At 38.5% G+C, this 27,781-nt stretch overlaps 1 protein-coding gene across 3 annotated transcripts; it reads left to right on the top strand.

The window, feature by feature from the left end:
* The first annotated feature begins 162 nt into the window (after positions 1-162).
* LOC113054264 (serine/threonine-protein phosphatase 2B catalytic subunit gamma isoform-like) lies at positions 163-27,516 on the top strand. 3 transcript variants are annotated; one of them, XM_026219685.1, is made up of 14 exons: positions 163-563; positions 5,993-6,187; positions 8,194-8,318; positions 12,085-12,196; positions 14,035-14,180; positions 18,821-18,960; positions 19,110-19,187; positions 19,298-19,392; positions 19,599-19,724; positions 20,016-20,093; positions 21,620-21,704; positions 22,059-22,156; positions 23,991-24,017; positions 25,316-27,516. In XM_026219685.1, the coding sequence occupies exons 1-14, from the start codon at positions 512-514 to the stop codon at positions 25,489-25,491; spliced, it is 1,533 nt and encodes a 510-aa protein (XP_026075470.1). In that variant the 5' UTR covers positions 163-511; the 3' UTR covers positions 25,492-27,516. The 3 variants fall into 3 exon arrangements, with proteins under 3 accessions (XP_026075470.1, XP_026075469.1, XP_026075471.1); XM_026219684.1 differs by having other exon boundaries at positions 164-563; positions 5,990-6,187; XM_026219686.1 differs by lacking the exon at positions 23,991-24,017 and having other exon boundaries at positions 164-563; positions 5,990-6,187.
* Positions 27,517-27,781: the final 265 nt, after the last annotated feature.

Below are 27,781 nucleotides of genomic sequence, written 5' to 3'. Positions count from 1 at the left end.
CATTATTTAGATCAACTCACATATCAGGTCTTGGCTTATTATGAATAGGACACATCCGAAAGAGGTTCGTGAATTGTTGACTCGAGAACCGATTCGGTCTTTTTCGTCAACGACAGGATTTATGAACTGGTTCAAACGATTCCCTGAAAAGTTTCGACTCAAGTGAACGATTCGTTCACGAGTCGGACATCGCTACTCCCTCAGAGAAATTGACAGCAGCTGGGTCGCCTGTGTGAGCAAACCCGAAGGACAGACACGGCAGAAAATAAAACTCTGCCGTTACAGTGGGCTCCCCCTTCCCCTTTCCCCCACCGTTTGAGCGTACATATCAACGAACCGACCCGGACGAGCGCTCTGACTCTGTTTCCCCGCTCTTACAGCGGAGCGGTCAGGACTTTTCTTCCTCGCGAACTGAAACGTCAGTAGCTTAGCCGAGCTAGCGGGCTAACGCGACTAGCTGGGTTCAGCTACAAGGAGGAATTACAATTATTCCACCGAGAGACACTGAAGAATGTCGGGGAAGGAGCAGAATAAACAATCCACCACCGAACGGCTTGTAAAAGGTACGTTTTCTTTGTGAAACCGTACGATTTTATCCAGTTCGCCTGGTTGTGTGTTAACGTTAGCTAACCCGCGCTGGAAGCTGACGAGTGACATTCAGTTTATGTGTGAATATAAATATAAGTAGTGTTGACTGACTTTAAGATAACTTAAAAAGTATAATGACACTCATGTTGGTGGCTTATTTGACAGGTTGGCTCAGGCTGCATGTGGATGAATTGGCATGTATTAAATGAGATCAATGAAGTTTTAAGCTCTAGTGTGCAAACATTACGTAGAAGCAAAGCTCTCATTAGTTAATTAGATCATTATAGGGATATTAGTGGGGCTGCATGATCCTCAAAGTGGTCTGAATATGAAAAGCCCTGGGGATTCATGAATCTGAAACTGTTAAAACGGTCAGGTATTTGATTTTGCATTACAGGTGTGTGTGTGTGTGTGTGTGTGTATGTGTATGTATGTATATATATATATATATATATATATATATATATATATATATATATATATATATGGTGAATTTCATAGTTATTTAAAATTTTGCATTAATATTTTATAATAGAAAATGTATGCATTTTTCTGTGTGTGTTAATTTAGTTGATTAACTTTAGAAGATTAAATCCATAGGTTTACATTTATCATCATTGCACAACAGTGACTCTAATAACATCATTCACATCAACTGTAGTACATCTGGGGGTTTTTTTTCACCCTTTTGCTTCCATCCTTCTTTATGGTTTAGGGAACAATCAATTGAGAACTGCCACTTCAGCTTTGCTCTTTTGTCTGAGGTAGAACTAAACTAACTGAAGTTATCTGTGTGATCCCAATCAACCTCATACTTTTAATCCTACTTTAGACACAAAAATAGGATTGACCCCTGGTTAGGTGATGCATTTAAGCATCAACTTATCAAGGGCTCGTGGGAGTTTCTTATGTCAAAGAGGTGAGATGCAGTACTACAACTAATTGGATGTTTAGGTCTGTGGCTTCATGAGTATAGAGTTACCTGGGGAACTTTGACTTGTTTTGGATTAAAATTAGTGTGTCCGCTGACATATATAGTGTTCTTTCCTCTCAGTCCCTTATGTGCTGCTGTCAGCTCGCTGTGTTTTGGCTGATCAGGCTTAATTAGACAGTCTCTGTAATGAGCTGAAAGCGCTGGGCTCTTTAGTAGTTGTCTAGTTCTGGATCCATAATGACTTGCGTCTCCATTTTCAAGTCAGACCATTCAGCGATCCTAAATCGCTACAGAAAAAAAAAAAAACCCTCCTCATTAAAACGAGCCGAACTCTCTTTCTGTCTAGAATCCCGGTTCTTCTTTTTTTTTTTTTTCTGCAGGAACAGGAGCATTTCAGCTCCAAATTGGTTCCAGGTTTCACTGAATGCCTCTTTTCAGTTTAAGCGCTCCAACACCTGGATTTTATGCCACACGTATGTGCAATCGCAGGCTGTCTGAAATTTTTTTTTTTTTTTTTTTTGTGGGATTTGTTTTGTTAGCCACAATGGACAGTCATCCCCGTTGAGCGAGGTTTGAACTGGAGAACTATAGTCCGTCAAATCACCTTTATTTATATAGCCCTTTATACAAAAGAGATTGTTAAAAGCAGCTTTGCAGTATTAAACAGGGAAGTATCAGAATCAGTGATGCCAACTTCACCACATAAGAGGCAATTATACAGAGAATCAGGACAGTGGAGAGGGAATATTGTCTGATGCAAGTGTTAATTGTAGATTGTTAGCACCTTGAAAGCACTACTACCCAGTGACCAATCAGAGTCGTGCGCCAGTATTCCTATACCACCCCTGTGATAATTCTGTCTCCGCATATTTCCTGGCTGATGAAAGACTTAAGTGTTTATATATATATGCTTGTTTAGAGCATGCCAGCCTCTTGTTTTGTCCAGAAAACATTGTGTTTGAAGATAAACTGAGTATAGCTTGTGTTTAAAAGGACTATAAGCTCTGCGAGAATGAACTCCAGTGTGATTGAAGTGCTGAGTGGGAGTTGAGGTTCTCACCAAGGCCGCTTCTTGATGAGTCCTCCCACAGTTAAAGCACGGAGCGTGGGGAATCAAGGATTGCAGCGGCACTTTTCTACTATGCACTCGCTCATCAGCCGAACCAAGCTTGGAACAATGCGTCGTAGGCGGAGGAAAGATGAGGTTAAGGGCCTTTAAAAGCTTTGATTAGTTGTTAGACATTGCCACGCAACTCTTTTCTCACTTTCCCCTGCTGATAATGGCAGACAGTCTGGCGGTTTGTGTTGTGCATTTTAAAGGTGGGTCAACAGTCAGTTGAAAGCTTGAAAGGTTAGCATGAAAGAGCAATTCAAGCTGGGTTGCTATCAGTGGCATTTCTTTTTTTTTTTTTTGGAAGGGGTAACATCAACATCACCCTGAATGCCCGCCCTGAAATCATATCACAGTCAAATGCACATCGTCTGGAAATAAGTGAGTTATGCAGACGATGCTATAAAGTTTTGTACCCCTGTCAGGCTGCATCTGAATTTGAGGTTTTGACTTTTTGGCTTATTTACAGATAAGAAACTAGAGCTGTCAGGGTCAGCGTCACCCTGCTTGTGTAATTATTCTGTCCTCATGCATGATTAACAGACCTTGGGCCCCATCTCTCACCCTTTCACCATGGCTTTCCATTCTAGGATCGCTCTTACCAGCCAACATCATCCTTGCTGAGAACCTCAAAGTCCATGTGACAAATAAAATGTTCTCTTAAAACCCCCCCATAAAGAAGAAAAAAGGAAAACAGTTAATGCGATAAAACCACAGATCAGGCCAAACACAGGAAGTTACGCCTTTTCTAGCTTCCTTATTAATATACATGCGGTCTGGTCCAGAAGTCTCTTAAAGGGATAGTTCACCCAAAATGTTACTCGACAACTTCTAGATATTTAAAAAAAATATTTCAGCTGTTTTGTCCATACAATAAAGGGTCCAGAACCACCAAATCGAACCACATTGACTCCTACTGTATGGAAATGCTCTTTTGCATTTCACAGTAAGTCATACGGATTTTGAAATGACTTGTGGGCTAGTAAATAATGATTAAAATTTTTGAATAAACTATCCTTGTAAGAATACAAAAATCAACTTGGTTTTGTTTTAGATGTATTTTTGAGGGCATTTAAACTTTTAATGGCTGGACAGCTATGCAGTGAGCAAGTGGGTGTATTTTTATTCTCGTAAACCGATCTCCTTTTAACAGGGCCTTCATTGGGTTGGGTTATGACATCATCGAGGGTTGTGTACACCACGAGTGTAGTACAGTCGCCTCACTGCTGGGTAAATACGTATTTTTTTGGCACTTTGATAGTAAAATCCCACTCCTGTCCTAAGGGGCCTCATTTTCACATGCAAATGTGCCACACTGAGAGGTTACACATTTTCTCTACCATCGCCGCAGAAGGGTGAACTCAACCCTCCAGCCAGATAATAGCCCTGTTACAGCTTTAGTTAAAATAGGCAAATGAGCAGGTGTCCTTCCTTTATTCTGTCAGGCATGAAAGATCCGTCGTCTTTCTCTTCCTCATACTGGCATACAACAAGAGCAACACCCTCTGAAGGTTTCTGTCTGAACAGACCCCAAAATCATCAAAAAACTGTTGATTTTGTAAACCCAAACTGATTATTTGCTCCTAATTCCCCCATTAGAGTCCCTGGAAGGTTCCTAGTCATTCAAGCTTAAAGCATTGTGTTCTCTCATGCCTGTGGCCCCAGCTCTGAAAGCCATGGCCGTTGTCCAGACCCAAATTCTTCTGGAGAGCGAGCCGTGCCAACCTGGCCTGTGACCCTGGCGGAGAGGATTTCATATCGATGCCAGCAGCTGGCCTTCTACCCCACCCCGACTTCAGGACGTAACTTCCTAACCTCTCTTAAACTGGTTTAAATGTAGTGGAATTCCTGCAACTGAAAATAGCTCGAGGCTCAGGGGGTTGCAGAGCGATTCTAGCAGGCATTTGGTTGCATGGTGTTCACCTCACCCCTACACACAGTGTCTGAACGTTAAAACCCAGCCCCCAGGTTGTTGAGGGTTTATTTAAGCTGTCTTCTCCATGACGGCCAGGGCTTCGTGTATTCTTAACAAGGTCTGTGCGTGTTGGTTGGGGGAAGGGACGGGACCAGCTGTGGCCATGTGTGTTCTGATAACCCACATAGCTTTGTGGGAGAGTCCCAATTCCTGACCAATAACGGCAACTGTTATTACCATGCATATGTTTCGCTTTTAGTTTCTGGCAATAAGCTTGGCATTGCATTTTTCAGGCAACCTCGTAACTAGAGAACTGTATGTTTTCAGTTGTCGTCATGAATTGTGTAATAACTTGTCATCTTGCAACCATCAATTAATTTGCCTGTATTCAGACAAAGACGTTAAAGTAAACCGGCCGACTTCATTCGTCAACTCATTCACACCTGCCAAGAATAGTTCAGAAAGTCATGAACTCAAGGTATACTGAGGTTAAGGTTAGGGTTTGCACCGACATTGTTTAGGGGAAAACATTTTAAGAATTTATTTGATTTAATTTAAGCTTTGCAGTGCTAAGTATTAAAGATTAGCACAGTCACCCCTCACTGTTTGTGCTATGGACAAGAGGGACATGAAATGACTTCAAATTGTGTGGCTTTTCGTATGATTTATGGCTGTTGGACAATAGAACAGATGAAAATGGTCATGTTGACCTACAAAAAAAAAATGGGAGCGAGTTCTTTTAGCAAGCATTTAGCAACTGTTCAGAACACCTTAGCAACGGTATCATGCCATGGCAACCATCTAAAACACTCTGGTATCATTTCAGGGATTTTTGCTACTGGCAAGAACACAGAGAATGTTCAGAACTGCATATTTTTCTAACAGATAAATTAATAAGTAGGCCGGTTTCAGGTTCTGAAAATGTTATCTAGTTTCACAAACAAGCTTTGAGTTACTTTTGATGGAAGCCTGAGAGTGGCATGTTAAGAACCTCTTGGGCTGAGATATTTTTATTTTGAGTAACACCGTAACACATTTTTCTGCCTTTGGTTCTGCACTTTTATCACACACCATCTGTCTTTGAAATCGTGGAGGAGCTGCGCTTCCTTAACTTGGGGACACCTCGGTCAACAGATACTGTGATAGACTCTGAGACCTCACCACACTGTTATCGATTGCACAGTCCTCGCTGAAAACATGCTGCTTTAAATTTAGACATTCGTTGCGATGCTCTATCGGGTAGTTCCAAATCAATATGTGGTCTGAATTGCTCTGGCACAAAGCTTTAATCCATTTGTACTGTCAAAATGGCTTACAAGCCTGTATAATATCGTCTTGGATGTACGTATTATTTCTCTAATGTAATTAAACGTCTGCCAGCAGGATTCCCTGTGACTAACAAGACTAAAACTTTAGGCCTCCTTTCTCCTCTTTTCCACAGCAGTGCCATACCCTCCCACGACGCGGCTCACCTTGAAAGAGCTGTACGAGGATGGCAAGCCCAAGCTGGAGCTTTTGAAGAGCCACCTGGTGAAAGAGGGCCGCCTGGAGGAAGACGCAGCGCTATGCATCATCAACGACGGTGCCAACATCCTTCGCAATGAGAAATGCATGCTGGAAGTTGAGGCCCCCATCACAGGTAGGCTTTTGCACACTTGATGACTCGCTGTGCGACACTATAAACCTGCCGTGATTCACAACCAGCTTCTGCATCCAGCATGTGGTTCTCACAAGGATCTGTGCTACACCTAATGCCGAAGGATGACAGAAAAACACGATGCCCACTGGCGATGGTACTCTCCCACATAATTTCTCATAAACAAGAGTGTGTTACAGCGATTTAGTTCCTCTTATGGAGAACGTTATCTAAGACCAATAAAAGTACCCTCTAGGTTTTGCGGTTATTTGATCGGGCATCTCTGATATCATACTTAATCTTTGGTTTTAGTACTGACCTTGACACAGTCCTTAAGTCAGCGAGAAGTGTGTGGTTCTTTTCTTATGAAGCTCAGTGCTTCCCACAGGAATGAAATCTACCTGCAGTGGATTACCTGCGGCAAACAAATGGTCTACTACAGGTGACAAATAACAAATAATGTGTCATTTATTAAAATATTTTAATTTACTGCAATTTTAATTACATAGGCTACTGTTACAATTAATTACAATATAATATTATGCTTTATTATGCATTTAAATGGAGTCTCTCTCGTTGAATGGGACACAGATTTTACTAGTACAATCTCTATATTGAAGAATATGTCAAATAATGTTTTTAGTCTTTTCTTCCTGTGGGGAAGCATTCCAGCCAATGAAATGGAAATTAAATTTAATACAATTAATTGTGTAACCAAAATATCAATAATGCCCAGAAAAAAAAAGAATAAATATTTATATATATATATATATATATATATATATATATATATATATATAAAAACACCGGGACTTTTATATTGAAATGTTTATGCATTGTTACAACCGTCTAAAACATGTTATATAAAGGTCATGAAGTAGACATTGTCATAGTTCATCAACTCAAGTTCATAAGCAATCGCTTGGCATAAATGTGTGCTATTCATTGTTTGAAAATCACTTTGAAGCAGTCTGATGGGTTGTTGCACGAGACTGTTGAAAGCACAACAGCTCCGCCTTACATTTTACAGTTCGTGCACATCTATTTTTATTAGCGACTGATGCGCACACACTGTCGAGCCTTGTCTGTCTGTGAAATATCCGCCATGTCTCTGCAGTGCAGGGCACGTGGGGACGTCAGCAGGAATAAAAGCTCTCGTGCACATAGTACGAGCAGTCATGAAACAAAACGAGGGAGAGGGGAAATGTTCCTCTTGTCGATCGGTCGCAGATGGTTTCATTATTTTGGCCGGATAAAAATAATAAAAGCAATTAAATTTGGGCGGCAGTTAATATACCTAGGCAGCCCACCCAAGTAAAGTCTGTGTGGGAAGCACTGGAGCTAGTCTTCCATGTGGTAGCTCCGTAAAGGTCAGAGAAACAGTTGTATCCTAGACTCCCTCTCTCTCACACGCCCCCACACTTTAATTCCCCAGTGGAGGCCACAGGAAACCCCCAGCACTCCCCATACACACAAACAGGTGTGTGGATATAAATGGGCATGTCTATCTACATCTCCCCCCCCCCCCCCACAACCCCCCTTTGCGCTCTCTCGTGTTTTTAATAACACTCACTATGTGCATGATAATTGGCTTGCAAGAGAAAAGTGAAGAAACTGTGGCATGAATAATTGAGATGGTGTTTCTGCCTACAACCTTTTACCTTGTGGAGGTTTAAGCGGAAATGGGGTTGGTTTGGCCACATCCTGTTTGTGGCAACCACTATTGATCTGTTCACTCAGCCGATTTGACTGGGCCTAGTATTTGTGCACTTCCGTTTTGGTGGTTTTAATATTTGTGCGCCCCCAGTTGCTCAAATCCTAAGATTTCTGCACCCATTTTTTCCTCCATCCTGAGCTCATGAAAATATATCCTTGACCTTCTTGTGTGTGCACATTTCACAGCATTCTCTAATGATTTTTTTTTGTTTGTTTTGGCCGCAATGATGTCACATTGTTTTTGTCGCTTCATCTTCAAGTGGTTTTCTTAATGTGTTTGTCTCCACCTACAGTGTGCGGAGATGTCCATGGGCAGTTTTTTGACCTGATGAAGCTCTTCGAGGTGGGGGGTTCCCCGCACAATACACGCTATCTATTTTTGGGAGACTATGTGGACCGAGGCTATTTCAGTATTGAGGTGAGTGTAATTGTAATGTTCACATTTACAAGTTATGTAAAATGGGGTTAAGTGGTAAACAACTGTTTCTTTCTTTAATGCCTAAACAAATATAAATAAAGGAATACTATAGATTCAATTCATATTAAGCTCTCGATACTTCATTACATAATAAGATCAGCAGTATCAGTAGCTTGCTGTTGATTAACATAGAAAATCATTTCAGCTTTCTCCTCAGTTCACAAAAACTGTGTGTACAGTAATGCACTTACAATAGAAGTCTATGGAGCAAAACATTGTGCATGGGATAAAACATCAACATGCGCACATTTAATTGAATAGGGTGATATTTCAACCGCTTTCATACCATGTTCTCGGGATATGTGGTCATTTTTGCAATTGTGAAGGGTTATTTGGAGAAAACTCAACATACAGAAGTTACATCCTTGAAGTTCTCCTCCTGCTAACAGTAAAGAATAGTATTAACAAAGTACAGACTTTTCAGCTTTCCCCTTTGTGATAAAAAAAAAAAATACAAATCAACGTAACCACATTAACAAACATAAAGCTTCCCATCTCTGTTTTTAAACTGTCCAGCATGTCTTGCCTTGCAGACCTAGTGTATAGAATTGTATTTGATTTTATTGGAGAAAAACGTATTTTCTGTTATAATCGACAGCATGCCATAGTGATGCACTGAAATTTTGCCACTTGAGATGTTCACATTCAATACAGCTTGGCCCTCAGAGGATGCCATGTGGCTGTGCCATTCAAACAGCATGCATTGTGATGATGCAATCAGTATGTCACCTTTGTCTGTAACACTGTGTCGTCATTGTGAAGCAGCCACAATGATGAAGCAGATGGCATTAAAGGATTATTGATCCCGGCATCCTGCAGGCAAGAGAATGCGCTTTTCAACATCCAACTTCTGTGTAAATTGCTAAAGAAAACTTCTAGTCCGGTTTATCAGCTGGCGTCTTTTATATCATTGGCCTTGATGTCTGTTGTCACTCTGAATGGGCCAGCAAGCGCAAGTCCTCAAAAAGCTTCCACCCCTGCGCCGCGCTTTGGTTGCAAAGTTCAGGGACGGGAGAAATGTCATGGTTAAAAGGAGCGGCGTAAGAGAGCGGACACACCGCTGCTCGATGGCATCAAACACAGCTGAGGGTCCGGGGCCACTGGCCACCTAAGATGCATAGAAAGAAAGCATATGTGTTTCACAACAAAGTCCACGCTTAGTTTCTACTCCCTCCCTGGACATCACAGACCACAAAGGACTGAACTTCAGTCATCCGCCGCACCACCTGCTAATGCCCTCTGACTGGGACGCTGCAGTCATCAAACACTTACATAGGTTACGGCACCAGACTTTGTCCCACCCTGACACCCAGAGCTGTGTGGAGAATGCTTCGTTTTCAGTGTTTCTCTCAGTGCAGGGCTTGATAGCTGTAACCTAAACGCAGACTATCCTTCCTGAGAGGATGGAAAATGAATTGTGTATTCTGCAGATTAAAACTGAAATCCTGTCCACTGTTACGCAGTGGTGCACTGTGGATAATCTTAACCATGTGCGACCTGTAAAGCCTCGCGGGTGTTTATTGGGATTGTGGAGATGAGCTAATGGAGCACGTAGAGTGACTGACGGGTTAAGATTTGAAGCGAACGTTAATTAAAGCAACTTTAACTTTAGGCACTTTAGTTCCAGTTTCAGAGCTAGGGGTTGAGAGATGATATCAGAAGTGGATGTGAAAAGATTGAAATCATAGTCTTGCTTAGCACAGCAAAGTGTTTTCTGTCTGCTCAGATGTGTTTGTGGTTCAGCATGTTTTGGATGGTACATCAGCTTCAGTTTCTGAAGTTCTTATCTGCCTCTGGTAGGCTAAGGTTCTGTTCGCAGTGGGATGCTAGCTTTACTAAAAAAGGTACACTACTGTCTAAAGGTTTGGGGTCAGTAAGATTTGAGAGTCTCTTATGCTCAGACAGCATTTATTTGATAAAAAATACAGTAAAAACAGTAATGTTTTGAAATGTTACAACAATTTAAAATAACTTTTGTTTTAATATATATACAGGGATGAGATTTTTCCTTCTAAATACGGATTTCCATATTTTCTGACCTCTGAGGGATGACCCATGTGATTGGCATAGATCCGAGTTTCTTTGAAGAGGGGGGAGGGGTCAGGTTGGTTACTGGATGATGATTGAAATCGGGAAAATGGCCTTAAGCTTTTCCTGAATAAACTGCGAAATTAATCGTGGACCAAATGATCCTGAGAACGCTGTACGAGCTCGCAGCGCCATCTGCAGGACAGTACAAATCGCTCGATGATTCGAAGCGTCAAACACGAGCATATTCATATTTGTGTGGAAACAATGGCAGTGAGACATTTAAAATGATTTATATTTTATAAATGCATTAACATTTAATCAATTTATTTAAAAAATATAAATAAATGCTGTTCATTAAACTTTATATTTAAAAAAAAAAAATTCTGGGAAATAAATTATCACCATTTCCACATTGTTTTCAACATTGATAATAATCAAAAATGTTAGGTCAAATAAATTGTAATGATTTCTAAAAGATCATGTTACACTGAAAACTGCAGTAGTGATGAAGAAAAATCTGCTTTACATCAGAGGAAGATTACATTTTGTGATGTATTAAAATTTAATTTTTTGTGTTCGTAATATTTCATACATTTTTTTTTTTTTCATCAAATAAATTCAGTCTTGACGAGCAGAAGATTAGTTATTTAAAAATCATTGTAATGTTTCCAAACTTTTGGCAGGCACTTTAATAATAATAACAATTCTATATACTTTACTATATTATAGTACTTTATTATGTATGTATGTATGTATGTAATGTGCTATATGTACTGTATGTGTGTGTGTGTGTGTGTGTGTGTATATATATATATATATATACATATATATATATATATATATATATATATATATATATATATATATATATATATATATATATATATATAATATATTAGCACATTACATACATGTATACATAAGTGTAAATTAACAGATCATAACCGAAAACAATGTGTATTGGTCCAGTTGTTTTCTTGAACTAAATACAAAATAATAATAATTTAAAATGTTATACAAAAACAATTGCATCCAGTCCAGTTTTGTGTATAAAAATTTCAAAACTCTTAGTCCTATAAAATGAGTTCAGAAATATAAAAATAAAAATGTGATCTATGTTTGAAATGGAAAGACGAGTCAACCCCATTGCTCACAGGGTGCTTTTTTTTTTTTTTTTTTTTAATACCCGCCTCAGTGGCAAATGAAATCCGTCTTTAAATCTTCCATGCATAAAGAAAAACTGCATATTGTATATTCTAGTGTGCTGTTATGATACAATGCTTTTCATTTTTCAGCGATCTATTCCTTTAATAAAATATCAGAGTAATGGAGGCATAATCCTCTTAAACACTGAACCTGCTGTGTCGTGGCCTTCCTGCATATTAGTTTGAGCTGAATCAGAGCACTAATGATTGTTCAGCAATATTGTGTTTGTTTAGGTTTGACTGAACAGATTCTTTTCATATCCACATATCAAAATAGACTCTTTAACACATGGTCTATACTGATGTTTAAGGCTGGGTAACTGCAGCTATCTTTTATAATGTGAAATGCATTGTGATGCATATTTGAATCAAGGCACTAAATGTACAATATGAATACACACATACACAAAGACCAAAGTGCTATTTGTTTTCTTGTTTTTGTAACATGCTCTTTCTGTTTACATCTCCAGTGTGTGCTCTACCTGTGGGCCTTGAAGATTAACCATCCAAACACCCTCTTCCTCCTCAGAGGCAACCACGAGTGTCGGCATCTCACGGAGTACTTCACCTTTAAACAAGAATGTAAGCTCCGCTCTTTAGAAACTCGAAATGTGTGTATAAACGTTATCAAGTGAATAAAATTAGATTTAGCCACATTCTATCATTCAAGTCTGTCATGCCAATTTTTTTTCCCCTATTACCATCGTGGCATCCCGAGAGAGAGAGAGAGATCATGTCATGGGAGTATTGGATGATGGGCCGCAGGCACAGAGCTCAATCACGTCCCTCAGCACTCACCAGGGCTCTTCACTCCCCAGATTTACATCAGCCCAGTCATGACAAATTCTGACAGCTAACTGAAACCCTCAGATCGAACGGCTGCATGCTTTCCACCAGCTGCTGATCATCAGCAGACCCACACAGAATCTGTACAAAATTGTGACACCCATCATTCATGCAGTTATATAAATCCCTCGTCGACTTATGTGTTTATGAAATATTTTGGCTAATATAACTGTGCTTCCAGCTGTCGCTATGTAGTTTAGTTTTCTCAGCCCTCACGGTTGCAGTGTTACATTTTACTATGATTAAAGTGTGTGGGTTATTATTGGCTATATATATTATCCAAAAATCATATCTCTATAATAATTCTTTATTATTATTTTAAATCAGAGGTTTTTACAAATATTTAACCAATGATAAGTATTAATAAGAGCTGGTCAGTAAACTTCGTAACACCGTTGGATCCTCAAGCTCTCGCGAAACTTCATCACTTCCCCCGCCTCCACTCAGATTGACGCGCCGCGTACAGCCTGAAGGAGACAGATCTCCGCTTCAAGGGCAGACAAATAACTGTTTGAATAGTACAGCATTTTCTATACTCAAACACTATGTATGTAAAGGCTAATGCTTTTATGTGTATGGAGACTGGAGAAGTAGGTTTTTTGCCATCTAGCCAATATACTTTTTTACATTTTAAATATCCTGTGCATAAGTGCTTAATCCTTTATATCATGAGATTTTGGCCAAGTGTGCTAAATGCCAAGAAAAACTAAGCACCCATATAGCAACAATAAATGTTATATAACCTGTAATAGGGAATGATGGCATATAATGCACAGCACTTGCCTCAGATGATGTAGCCTAATGTTACTTGCACATGTCTGATTTAAAATAAATATTTATATATATTTATTTTTTAATCTCTACCGTTTGATAAAATATCGAACTAAGTTACTTGCAGTCCAAGTAACTTAGTTCAACAATGAACAAATGGATCTGAGGTTCTGCTCCAAAAACTCTCCAGTCAAACTCCCTAATTTAGCCAATCAGGAACCACCCAATGGCATTTCAGTTTGGATCAGCAGAATCTTGGCTGTTAATGCGTTCATTCAGCCTAGATGAAGGCTGGCTGCTTCTCTGTCCAGCTATAATCAAAGATGCTTTGATAATGATGTGCTACTTCTCCCCTTGCTAGCTTATTGCAGTGTAGTTCTTTGCTCATCACGAGGCAGCCTGTTTCTTATCTGTCAGTGCTGCTGTTTACAATACGCTAGACGGCTGGCCTGTTCTAAAATGTCAGGATTTAATGGAAGTATTGTTTCACATGTAACCTGTCTCTGGCCTCAGCCTGCTTTAATCAGCCTCCCGCCATGCTGGTTTCCTTAGTTCATCCCAATTAGCACGCGGGTCTGCTGCAACATCACCGAACAAGGCATGCAAACATCCTCTTCCTCCTCCATCTATTCCTCCAGCCTTGGAAAGTTGGCAAGCCTCGGTCTGCCCTCACCCACCCAGCATTACTGCAACAGTATATGTCATATGGACATTGTGACAGCCTTGGCTTGAAAAGCTTATTCACTCTGCTTGTGCCTGTTTGCAAAGACAATGGTGTTTTTATTGTGGTTCTCTCATCACAGGCAAGATTAAGTACTCGGAACGCGTGTATGATGCCTGCATGGATGCCTTTGACTGCCTTCCACTGGCCGCTCTGCTCAACCAGCAGTTCCTGTGCGTTCACGGAGGCCTGTCCCCCGAGATCACCTGCCTCGATGACATCCGGAAAGTAAGTAAAGTCCTGTGCTGTTGCATAGTGTGTGCGACATTCATGGCAGGACAATATTGGAAGGTGTTGAATTTGTTTCGCTATTGTAATGACTTTTTTAAAAGGGATAAATTTAGACCTGCAACTGCTCAGAGGGAGTTGTACCACTAAATCACAACAAGATGTCAACATGCTGAAAACCTCTGAGAATTTACATCTTTAAACTGATCTCCTTTTAAATCTCTGGTGTTATTATTATTATTATTAATAACTATTATAATAAAAGAGCTATTTTAAGTGTAATAAATTATATAGTTAATAAATATGATTTATATTAATGGCAATAAAAAAAGACACTTTTTAGTTGTTATATTTAAAACGGTTTATTATATAATTACAACAAAATGTATGGTCCACATTGTTGCCTTTTGAGTCAACCATTTTATTATAATTATATTTGTTTACTTATTGTTATTATAATATATATAATAAAATAAATAACATTAATAGCAATAATAATATTTAAATGTAATTATAAAATGGTTACATTATTTTTTATGATATTGCTATGTACTATACTACTTTCACTATAATAATAATTATTATATAAAATGTAGGATAATTACGCTAAACTAAAATTTATCTATTTGTAATTATTATTTTTTTTAAAAATGGTATAAATGTAAGATGTATTTATTTGGGGATATTAATAGTTAGTTTAGTTTTAACATAGCTCAGTCTCCATTTCTTTTTAATTGGGATCTGGGAACCTTCAGCAGTTTCTGATTTGATTACCTTTAACATCTAGCAGATATGTTAACAGTCACAATTTCAGATAAATAAGAATGTCCCAGTGCATTTAAGACTTAAAAATCTTTAGTGGTAACCAATGCATAGAGTAAGACGGGTGAAATGCTCATATTTACATGTGCCAGTAAGAAGTCTAGCAGCTGCATTTTGGACTATTTGGATTGACCTATATAGATTGAATTGCAGTAGTCTAGAGAAAATATAAATACATGTATTACTCTCTCGAACTCAGCATGGGTTAAATTTTTTTTAACTTTGGCCTTTATTCTCATCTGAAAAAAAAAGCATGATTTGATCTGCATTTAACTACTTATCAAATAATAGTCAAAAAACAGACAAAAAAAGTGATCTGTTTTTAACAGATGCCTTTACATAAGCAGCTAAGCTGCCCAACACTTGATTTAAGCTGCTAGAGACTGCTAAAGGTCCAAACACAATTAAGTCTTACTCTCGTTTAAGTTTAAGAAATCTTTGGACATCCACGTCTTCATTTCTGACAAACAGGCAATTAAAGAATACAGTACAGCATTGTAGGGGTGTAACGGTGTGTATATTGCACGTGTGTACCAAATGACGGAATGCAATATTTAATATTTAAAAGAAGTACATTTTCGTGTTTCCAAACGAACATATTAAGTGGCAGAAGTCTCCGCGTTCAGCGCAAATCCCGCCCTGCAGCTGATTCTAAGGCCGGCGACACACTGGATGCGTGGCGCAAGCATCTCAGCTGCCTGCGGCTCCCATGTTAACAGGTTAGAGCTTGCAGACTGCCTGCGTTGAGACGCGCGGAAAACGTGTGCATGCTAGAAATAGAACCGACGCCTATTTTTCACGCAACACGCAAGCGTGTTGGAAGCGTTTCCAGGCAAAATAGAATAGGAAAATGTTTGTCATTTTGTACACAAATACATATTAATTCATGACACTTTGATGTTTGAAAGTCTATATGGACATAAATTCAGATAGAAATGTAATTTAAAAAATAAATTAATAATTATTTATTTTCAAATATTGCACCTGTCAAACATACATAGTCTATTTTGCCGTCAATACTGTTGACGCTGTCCTTTATCAGTAGGCTTTATATTTATGCTCAACATGAAGTATAGATATTGTTGTCATGAAGACAAGAGCCTGGTCTGTCGGGGGTCTCCCTGTCACCTACAGCAGCAGGCACGGCACGGTTCTGGTGAAGCAGGCCTACAAGCTGGGCTTGGTAATGCTGCACTATAATCATAGTTATTTATTTATATTTTTCATTATATGTTATTATATGATATTGGTTTGAGACTGAGAGTACTTTATTTAGTGGAGAACTTTGCAGCAGTATTTAATTTTTTTATTCGTTTTTTTATTTTATATATATATTTAATTAAAAAGTATAAAAAAGTGTATACTAATAAACAACCTGCAGTTTAATGTTTGCATTTCTTTCCCTTACTGTACCGAAAATAAACCGAACCGTGACTTTAAAACCGAGGTACGTACCGAACCGTGATTTTTTTGCATACCGTTACACCCCTACAGCATTGTCATTATGCTTGATGGGTACACATATTTGAGTGTTGTCTGCATAATTTTTTTTTCTAAAAATTAAATTTTTATAAAATTATATTCCATTTATAAAGAAAACAAAATGGGGGCAAGAATAGATCCTTGGGGAACCCCACAGGTCATACGTAATCTGGAGGATAGACATCCATTTATATAAACAGAAAAAGTTATATTGTTCAAATAGGATTTGAACCAGTTCAGTGCATGACCTTTAATACCCACGCAGTGATCAAGATGAGAAATAAGAATATCACAATCGACCGTATCAAAGGTCTCACTCAAATACAACAGCAGAAGTGTTGTATAGGGTCCTAGAATCAACTGATGATAAAATATAATTTGACACACTTAAAGAGCTGATTCTGTACTGTGATGTTCCCTTCCAGACAGAAACGATTCAAAGACCTTATTCGACTCTAAAAAATGTAATAATTGGACAGAAACTACCTTCTCAATGATTTTAGAAATAAAAGGTAAATTAGAAATTGGCCTAACATCAAGGTTAGATGTTGGTTTTGTTTTTTTTGTTTTTTGTTTTTTTGTTTTTTCAACAGTAGCATTCTTTAAATATTCTGGAACAAATCCTACAGAAAGACTCTTATTCATTATTGATAGGATACAGGGCCCAATGACATCAGAAACCTGAATAACTAGCTAGGCAAGCTGGAATAATGTCAGTACAGAATACAGATGTGGTTAGTTTTAAAGGAAAACTCCACTATTTTTGAAAATTGAGTATACAGTTGAGAATTACCATTTTTGAATCCATTCAGCTGATCTACGGTTCTGGCGGTAGCACTTTAGCTGTAGCTTAGCATTGGTCATTTAATCTGATAAGCCGTTAGCATCTTGCTCAAAATGACCAAAGCGTTTTAATATTTTTTTATATTTGAAACTTGACTCTTCTGTAGTTACATCGTTTACAACTCTGCTTTTGCTGCTGCAACTACACAAACTAGCTGGGGACCATTTTCAGGCCCTACGTAATATCACTGCGCCTGCTGCATCTACGGTACGACAGCAAAGTTCCTTGATTATTACGCTGGAATGAGAGTATAGTTCCTAGCCATATCAGCTTAGAAAATCATAACTTTCATTTTCCATCGGTCTTCATACATGTTGTAGTCTCAGCCTCAGATGTCACGCCCACAGAGCGTTGGCTGAACGTCTGATGCATATGGCACACAAAAAATATAAACACTTCATGAGTGTCGAAGTCGTCATCGTATTGGATGAATTCTACTTGATTTCCGTGAGACGTGTGTGTCTCGTTCTTTAACGTTCTTCCTGGAAACAAAGATACAATGGTGCCAAACCCCCTCACGAAAGAAGAAAGCCTATAGTGTTTACAACTGTGACAACGAATGCTTATCAATATCAACTAAACACTGGATTTTCAAAAGTATGTGAAATATTTAAAGTTCACAGCACAGAATCTTTGAAATGTGTCCAAGAGTTTTCCACACCGGTCTATTATTGTGACGATATTTCCATGCCTCGAAACACGATGATGACGAAACAAACTGTGATTGGTTGTTTGACATGTTGGTCAAACGGCCTCTACCGTGGGCCTTGGCCAATGAAAGCTGCCATAGATTCCAGACCTTCAGTCTGAAGATCTAGCTACGCGAGACTATAAAGGATGTAACTACAGAAGAGTCAAGTTTTAAATAGAAAAAATATAAAAACTGGTCATTTTTGCGAGATGCTAATGGTCTGATCAGATTCAATGGTCTATCTAAGCTAAGCTAAAAGTGCTACCGCCAGACCCAGAGATTAGCTGAATGGATTCAAAAACCGTAAAACTCAACCAATTAACTTAAGGGGAGTTGGAAATTAGTCTATTTTAAAAAATAGTGGAGTGTTCCTTTAACTTCGTTACCAGTTCATGAAGAGTCCATCGAGCTAGTTTCAAAGGCATTAAAAGATCAAGTACAAACTAGAAAAGAGGAAGTATCATAGTAAAATGTAATAATAAAAATATAGTAATAGTTTAACATGTCTTTTTAAAAAGTATTAGAGATGTGTGAGCACATTGGTTATAACGCTTTTAAAGTCTATTTGTTTTCAGACCATAAAATGATTGTATTTGGTTATTTCCTTATTAATATGTGCTTGGATAAGATGATGGTTTGCTCAGTGCTTTCAGTAATCACTTAATGTCATTTAAAAATCTGTCACTGATTTGAACGTTTTAAGCAGATGCGAACAGAGTGAATTTGTTTTGTTGCTGTGACCGATAAGATGGTGCTTTCTTATATAGTTCTAATTGTTTGTTTTGCACTGTTGGGTTACAGTTAGACAGGTTTAAAGAGCCGCCAGCTTTCGGGCCGATGTGCGACCTGCTGTGGTCTGACCCTGGCGAGGACTACGGCAGTGAAAAGAGCTCGGAGCACTTTTGTCACAACAGTGTGAGAGGATGTTCCTATTTCTACAGGTACTCCAGCTGACGGTCTGCCCACATGCACATTTGTTTGATAGCTGCCTACTCAGTCCCCGTTCAGTCACACCTCTCAATGTTAGTCATGCCGTTTTGACTGATGGACTGCTGGAATCGCTAATTACTCCTCTCTCCGTCTCGAACAGTTACCCTGCAGTATGTGACTTTCTGATGAATAACAACTTGTTGTCAGTTATAAGAGCACATGAAGCCCAAGATGCAGGGTGAGTACACTGCACATCACACTCATAAACCAGACTGCTCTGAAATGAATGTGAATAGCTCTTATATGAACTCTTACTGACAATTTCCCTAATTTCACTAACCCGCTTAGGTATCGAATGTACAGAAAAAGTCAGACGACAGGCTTCCCCTCTTTAATCACAATCTTCTCTGCACCAAACTACTTAGATGTGTATAACAATAAAGGTAAGAGCTCTCTAGACAGTTTTGAGCCTGTGCCATTTTGCTGAGCTTTTTAATTTTTGTCATTATGCAATTTCAGCAAATATCATAACACATAGAAATTCATGACGTCAGGATATACATATTAATTTTTTTTGTTAAGATTAGATTACTCTTAAAATCAGAACAGGCTTTTTGACTTTTTTTTTCTTCTTCTTTCACCCTTCAAGCTGCTGTGTTGAAATACGAGAACAACGTCATGAACATCCGGCAGTTCAATTGCTCTCCTCACCCGTACTGGCTGCCCAACTTCATGGACGTGTTCACGTGGTCACTGCCCTTCGTCGGGGAGAAAGGTAAAGAGCAAATGGGAATGGAAATGTTTGATTTTTTTTTAAACATCGGTTTTGGTGCCCATCAGAAATGCATTTGCAAAATTATGGGTGGTGGTTTTAAAAATAAGTTTTACTGAGCATCAATTCTGATTTGATGGTTTATTGAATCCTTATGAAAATATTCTAACAGCATTCATTAACTGTACATAATGACCAAACGGTTATGCTGAACACTATGAAGCATGTAATTAATAGAAGTATGGTTTTTCAAAAAGCGTATGTTAAAGTTGGTCTTCTCTCTTGTGCTCTCAGTAACCGAGATGCTAGTCAACGTGTTAAACATCTGCTCTGATGATGAGCTCATGTCAGAAGGAGATGATACATGTGAAGGTAAGAACACAAAGAGCTGTTTTTCTGAACTTCTTGAGCTTCCTCTTATGGATGGGTCTGTGTTTGGAGGTTTTGCTGCATTGTAGCATTTTTTTTTTAACCCCCAAATAAATTCAGTTGAGTCGAGCCCTACTGTGGTCTGATGTTGGGGGTATTAGCAAAAAGATACACTACCGTTCAAAATTTTGAGGTCTGTAAGATATTTTGAAAGAAGTCTCTTATGTTCACCAAGGTTGTTTATTTGGAGAAAAATGAATACATTCAGGGATATTGTGAAATTATTACAGTTTCAATAACTGTTAATCTATCTGAATCATTCTAATGTGATGATTTGCTGCACAATAAATGTTTTTTATTATTAATGTTAAAAACAATTGTGCTGGTTTTATGAAAACCATGATACATTATTTTTCCGGATTTTTTGTTTAATAGTAAAGATCAAAAGAGCAGCATTTATTATAATCAATTAAAAGCATTCTTTCTGAATATCTATTCAATTTTGTATGGTAGTGTATTTGACAAAAAAATTTGTAATAAACATTTACTTCAATTAAAATGTACAAAATTGTGCTTTGTTAACCTCATCACCTAAATGTCTCCTTTCTCCCCTTTCTTTTGTCTCCTCAATATGGATTTCAACTCTGTTAAATATATACCAGCATGCCCCTCTTCTCATCAAATAATAGTTCTCTGATTAGTGCGTATTAGTCCTCAGCGAATTAACCATTATTTCTATTTAGGACACAATATTCTTGTGTGCAATTTGCTTTAAATACAAACTCAGCATTAATTGTGTGATTCAAATGGGCTTCCTGCTGTATCTGTTTTATGGATATATATATAAAACACCTCAGGGAAAGGATGTGCATAAACAGTACTTGTCTTATACTTGATTCAAATTACGTTCTTTATCATTTGTCAGTGAATTAAATGTATTGCCTTCTAGCCAAACATGCATTGCCCTTAGCAGCTTACCTGAGCTGAGACAACCTGTATTTCCATTCAGTCACTTCAGTCATTTAAAAATAATTACTGTTCTTAATGCAAGAGCCGTGTGAAGTACAGTGTAATGAAACCAGATTAACCCGTTCTGAACGCCCCCACCCCACTTCTGAGGAGCTGTCAGGAAGGAATACAGTGTCCCATTTACTGTTCTTGATGCACGTTTGATTTGTCCTTCTTTTTTGAATTCTGCATAATTTTAACTTGGCCTGACACACTTCCTCTCTGTGTCTGTGAGCCTTTGAGTTTTGAAACGGGGTTTATTTATTCCTTATGGGAGTTCAGGATGAAATGGCTCATTTGATCTGGAGTATGTATGACTCTTGCCATCAAATAGGACTAGTGTGCAGATAATGATGTTGATTTATTTTTTGTTCTGCATAAAAGCTGTTCATAATATGTACAAGGTTTCAAGTTAACCGAAATACAGAAAATTATTCCCACCAATAAAACTAGACCCTAAAATTCCCTCACTCTGTTTGTCTTTTGCTCTGTCCCTCATAATTTGTGCATGTTTGTGGCAGGTGGCACCCCGGCAGTCCGCAAGGAGGTGATCCGAAATAAGATTCGTGCCATTGGCAAGATGGCCAGAGTTTTCTCTGTTCTTAGGTGAGTATAAACACACACAACGTACAAATCCCTCATGGCCAAGGATTTCACACACACACACACACACACACACACTCTCTGTTCTGCCCATCAGAGATGTGCACCTATTCTGTAAAAGCATAGGCAACAGTACTAGATGCAAGTAGTATCAGAAGACAATAAGAGAGAGGTTTACACAATTTAAATAAGAAATGTAAGGTAGATAGATCTATCCGTCTATCTCATACATGTAGTGTTTTTAATGTATACATATTTATATAATATATTTATTTTGAAGAATATAAGGTCAATAAGTGTCTTAAAATATCAGATAATTTGACCTATCTGATTTTGTATGTGTGGGTGTGTTTTCAGAGAGGAGAACGAGAGTGTGTTGCAGTTAAAGGGCTTGACCCCCACTGGGACGTTGCCTCTGGGTGTGCTGTCAGGTGGCAGACAGACCCTACAGAGCGGTAAGTATCGCTCCCAGCTTCATTGAGCTGTGTCTGCGGTGGTGTGGGGGCTGATACCTGCTCTCCACCGACCCCCTGCCACTGTTACCCACTCACTCACTCTCTTACTCTCTCTCTCTCTCGCTCTGTTTCTGTCCCACCTCGTCCCACAGCTCTGCCTCTCTCACGGTGCAGCACACCCATCATCGACTCGATTGAAAGTGTTATTGTTTAAAGAGGGGAGAGATTTTACAAGGGTTTGATAATGAAGCGGATTTAAATCAATACGCTTCAGATTTCCTGAAAAGCACGGCTGAGATCATCGCAAGTGCCAAGGAGCTGCTGTGGGTGATGCTTTCACAGTGAGAGGGGCTCCTGTGAGCTTATGACTATGACGCAATATGACCCAATTTAACCAGAGCCTTGGGTATGATATGCCTCTTCTCCCTGCCTTCACTGTAAAAACTCATCAGCCTGCCGCATCCTGTTGCCCTCCTACTAACAACCACATTAACATGGTCAGGTTTGTTTTTGATGAAAGTAGGTGAATTTAAATTCAGTATGATTCAGAATGCACATACTAGGGGTTGGGGATTGAACAGAGCTCTAACCCTAAAGGTGCAGTCATATTAGTGCAACTTCAGCCAAAAAAAAAAAAGGGCCATGTTCTGTTGTCAGAAGTGTAGCAATGTTTGAAAAATTTCTCCAAGGCAACAGTAAATGTGACTGCACCTTAGTTTTGGTGTCTCTAACAATGTTTGTGTTGAAAGACTGACATGCATTGTGTTAAAAAGAAAGATACATCAAAATTGTGCTATTATTTTTATTGTTCAGATTTAAGGTTTTCAAGTCAGATCTATAGTATCTTACAGACTTTAGGTTTGACTTTTTTGATTTGAGCCGAGGCAAAGCCAGCCAGACGTTTTTTGCATTTGCAAAATACTTTTTTATTTTTATTTGTAAGGAACAATATAAAGAGGGCAGAAAATTATGGGCTTTAACTCTTGTTGCTCATATGGGCACAATAGCTAACCGTTTCTGAGTATTATACTCCTAGGCCACTCCTAGACCACTTTTCTGACAAAACCACTAAATGTGTATGGGTTTGGTTTTTTTAAAGCATGCTCTGGGCACCCTGTTTGAAAACCCCTACAAATGAGAACTCCAAAACTGTCTTGAACAAAAGAGACTTTAAGAAATATTAGTTGGAACTGCACTTCCAAGGAAATGTTAATACTTGGTGATCTGTGGCGTTAAACAATTTTGGAAAGCCCAGCTCTTTAGGTCATATGTCAAGGCACAATAAACTACAACATGGTCTAATGATTGTAAAGTGTTGGTGGTGCACTGGGGGAGGGGATGTAAATAAAAGGATTCTTCAGTAGCTGAAAATAGAAATAAAGTGACACATCGCTTAAAGCGGTCTTGCCTCTCATCTTCCTGTGAAGGCCACAAATAAACTGCCATCATGCATTCACAGTTCATTGCTTGGCGTTTTTTGACAGAAAAACCCTCTCCTTTTTTGGCTATTGTATACCTTCAGCTTTAAAAATAGACTAGATCCATGTCGAGAGTAGTTCAGGAAAAGCATTGCATCTCAGAATCAAAAGCCCAGTTTCTCAAAAACAAACCTGGCCAGGAAAAAACAAGTCTTGAAATCTGTTTATGTTCTGGATGAAGCAGTCGAACTAACCTCTCAGTTTTCTTCCTGTGTGGCATGTGAAGCATTCGGGCTGGTGTTGGGAGGGGAAGATGAATAATTGGGTTTGAATGGACTTGTGATTGCATTGATAACTTGACTCACTTTCTTTCCCCGTTCGTTTTGGGCATGGCACTACTACTCATGCTTACACAGCCACCGTAGAAGCAGAGGAAGCACGAGGTATGCAAGACATCTGTGAAACCTTCTCAGTGTTGTCTGTCTGTCACCCTGCCCCTTGGAATAACTGTCTGTCCTTCCTGTGCATCTCGTCTCTTCTGTAGTCGCTCGATGTCCTTTAATATATTTTTTGTGTGTGTGTACTGTATGTAGTTTGTTACCTGCTTGTTACATCTAAACTAGCAGTTTTGTTTGATTTGCACGTTGAGAGATTTTGTTTCTTTTGTTCCGTTTGCATTAAAAAGTGCTAAGTGTATGATTTCTCCACCACTAAATGAATAAAAATTCAACCCCTGCAATAGTATCCGCAAAACATTTTGCTTTCATTGTGTGACTCAGTATAGCAATGAACTTGTGTTAAGAAACTAAATATGGTTCGGTTTGATAATCTATCACCATCTATGACTTCTTTTTTCTGTGGAGCACCAAAATATTTTTTGTTAAAAAAAAAAAAAAAAAAGTGGGCGGGCGGTTACAATGAGAAAAAGTTTTGGTCTCCATTGACTTCCATTGAATGGACAAAAATAGTCCTTCCAAATAAATTTTGTGTTCCACATGAGAAAGCAAGTTGTACAGGTTTGAAACGACAGGAGTGCGTAAATAACATTATTTTCATTTTTGGGTTAACCATTTCTTGTAACGCTTGATAAACTGGTAGATTGGGCTGTTGAGAAAGGGCTGTTTCACAAAGTCTCAAGCGCACAGCTGTTTAAAGAAGGGAAGCCAGAGGCTGGGGTGTGAGCAGACCACAGCATGAGACTGAATCTTTGTTTTTATCAGTTTCACTTCCTGACCAAAAAGCACCCAAATAAACTGAGATCTAGGCCTGTTTTTGCCTTTTTAATATCAAGCTTGACGTGGGTAAATCAGCGTTACTGGTTAACATTATCTAAACTAGTTAAAGCTTTACTGTACTCCCTCAGCTTCTCTTTTTCTCGTCGCAGCTGGTTGATTGGCTGTCTGGTATATTTAGCTTTATTTCAGCAACCTTTTTGACTGCTCTTTGGGGAAGAACAGCCTTCTGTAGTCATGCTACATTTAGTAACTTCTGGAAAAGTTAACGTTGGGATGTAGGGCTGCTTGATTTGGGGGGAAATGTATTGCTTTTTTTTTATTTATTAATTAAGCTCCAGCTTTTCTGTGCTTTGATTTAGATATCAATGTGACTGTATGATAAAAAGTATAATAAAAGTTGCACGAGGATACCAATAACACCTAAATAAAACCAACCAAACATTGTCATTGCTGTAGTCACTTTATAACCATTAGCGTGAACTAACGTCCTGCTTCCATACTTCCAGCCATCCAAGGCTTCAACCCTCAACACAAGATCCAAAGCTTCGAGGAAGCACGCGGACTGGACCGGATAAACGAGCGAATGCCTCCTCGCAAGGACAGCATCCAGCCAGACGGCACTGCCAACTCCATCAACGCAGCCAATTCCCCCGACAAGAACGGCACCAACGCTCAGGCGTAGTAACCCAGCAGCTACCTAGCGCTCTCCCTCATCCTTTCCTTTCTGTCTCTCTCTTATTTCTCGTCTGTCTCTCCCTCTGTTTTCCTCTTATTCTCTCTCTTTTTGGTGAGGTGATGCCCCCTACATGCAAAACTCTCCAGGACCGTTTCGGGGAGATTCGCACAATACCATGAAGAGGACGTAGTGAAAAACAAACCATGGTTCTTATTTATTTACTGAGATAGATGATAAGAAATGTAAGATCTGTAATGGTGGGAAAATTGAGATGAATGAATACGTGCATGATGAATATTACAAGTGTATATAAAATACAGAATATATATATAGACGTAGCATTGGGGTGGTGTAAGGTCATCTTAGATTCAGTAGGTAAAAGAAAAAAAAAAATCAATTTTGTACATTTACGTTTATAAATTAGACTTCTTTCTGATTTTTTTTTTTTTTTTTTTTTTTTTTTTTTTTTTAAACATCCAAGACTTGCTCTGCAGAATTTCTTTATCATTGTTTGTGCGCTTGGCAAAATATTTCTTGACCCAGCATAATTATATAGAATGCTTATTTGTGAATAATACCCAAAGCGAGTATGATGATTGTTGATGCAAATCAAAACACACAAAAAAACATTTTGGTATTGAAACAATATGTGGAAAAATACCTTCATAATGCCAATTATAGCTAAGATGAGTGCATTAATTACAAGTGTTGACACGTGTATATGTATGTACATGTACATTTTCAAGTGTTCTCTCAACCAAATGTCATGTTTACTTTTGTTCATTAGTTTTCTTTTTTCTTGCTCTTAATTCAAACTACACCAATTTGTAATCAAAAAGGTGAAAAAAATCAAAAACCATCCCTGACGTTTCGCAAGATGGTTGGAGAAGCGTTTGTCTGCATTTTTTTGTTTACTTTTTCCATCCATTTTGTAGTCACTCAAACTTGTACATGCCTCTACAGTAATTTTGCACACTTTTAGACCTTTCATCGTTTTGCAAATACCACAGTGGTTAAAGGCGTGATGCTATGAATTTATGCTGACTTTTTTTTTTTTTTTTGCTATCCTGCTTCAGCAGTCAAATGAATTCTATGATGTGTGCGTTAAATGTGATTGGTGGACGTTAAACATCTCAGAAAATGTGCATGCATGCCTTACATCTTGCGTCTCATCTCTGCTAAAGTAACGCATATGAAATTTGTGAAACCAAATGTTTTTCTATTGCCTTTATTTTCCATTTCTACGAAACCGTTGAAGCCCACAAGTTGAACGTGTTAATTCAATTCATGTAAATAATGTACCTTTAATAGTTTGCATCAGCGAACTTGTTATAAGTATCTTCAGCGCTAGTATTTCTATAGCTGAGCTGTGCGCTCTTCTAAATGCCTGTATTCTCTAGAGTGGACCATTTTCCACGCATATGGTTGGCTGAAGTCTCATCTTTGCATTTACCTGAAGCAAGGCAATGTTAGTTTTTGATAGCTTTTTCTGTAGTGTGCGTTTTGAGAATTAAGGACATGATTTGCAAGAACTGTTTACCAAATGGTCTTTTCAAACCTTTTGTTTTCTGTACCATTATTGTTGCATAATAATCTGGCGACTGGAGATTTTCGCCGCGCAAAGACTCCAACTTCCTGTGCGTTACACATTTGAGGTCATGTGCCATGCTAATAACTGTAGCAAGAGTTCTGTGTGCATGCATTGAGACTGTTGCTCACACATGTATTTTCCAATCTTTTTTTTTTCTTTTTTTTTTTTTTACGCTGCAAGCAGTTCAGGGTCTGTATTTCTTGCGCAATACTTTTCATGGTGCACATCTTAAAACAAGACTTGGCGAGGGTAAACCTGCATGTTATCATTATTGTATTTAAAAGTAACTCTCATCCAAAGACAATTCAGTGTTTTAATGTAATATATGGCTTTATTATTAACAAAAGAAAAAAAAACAACAACTGCTGATTTTATACGATCGCTGCCTCTTCGTTTGCTTGAGAAGAGGTGAGCGCTCAATCAGCGATGTAGTCATGTAGACACTCAGCAAAGAAAAAAAATGTCTCTGTTAAGTTAAAGGGATAGTTAACCAAAAAATGAAAATTTGATGTTTATCTGCTTACCCCCAGGGCATCCAAGGTGTAGGTAACTGTTCAGTATAGCATAAACAGATATTTTTAACTTAAACCATTGCAGTCTATCAGTCTTATAATGGAGGTAAATGTGAATCGCGGATAAAACATGAAATAAAACAAAAACCCATGCAAATAAAACCAAATTAAACCCTGTGGTGCGTGACGATAC

The sequence above is a fragment of the Carassius auratus genome, chromosome 35 (assembly GCF_003368295.1).
Source record: "Carassius auratus strain Wakin chromosome 35, ASM336829v1, whole genome shotgun sequence".
NCBI classification, from domain to species: Eukaryota; Metazoa; Chordata; class Actinopteri; order Cypriniformes; family Cyprinidae; genus Carassius; species Carassius auratus.
The sequence above is the reverse complement of the archived record's forward strand: the minus strand, read 5'-3'. Positions and strand labels throughout refer to the sequence as shown.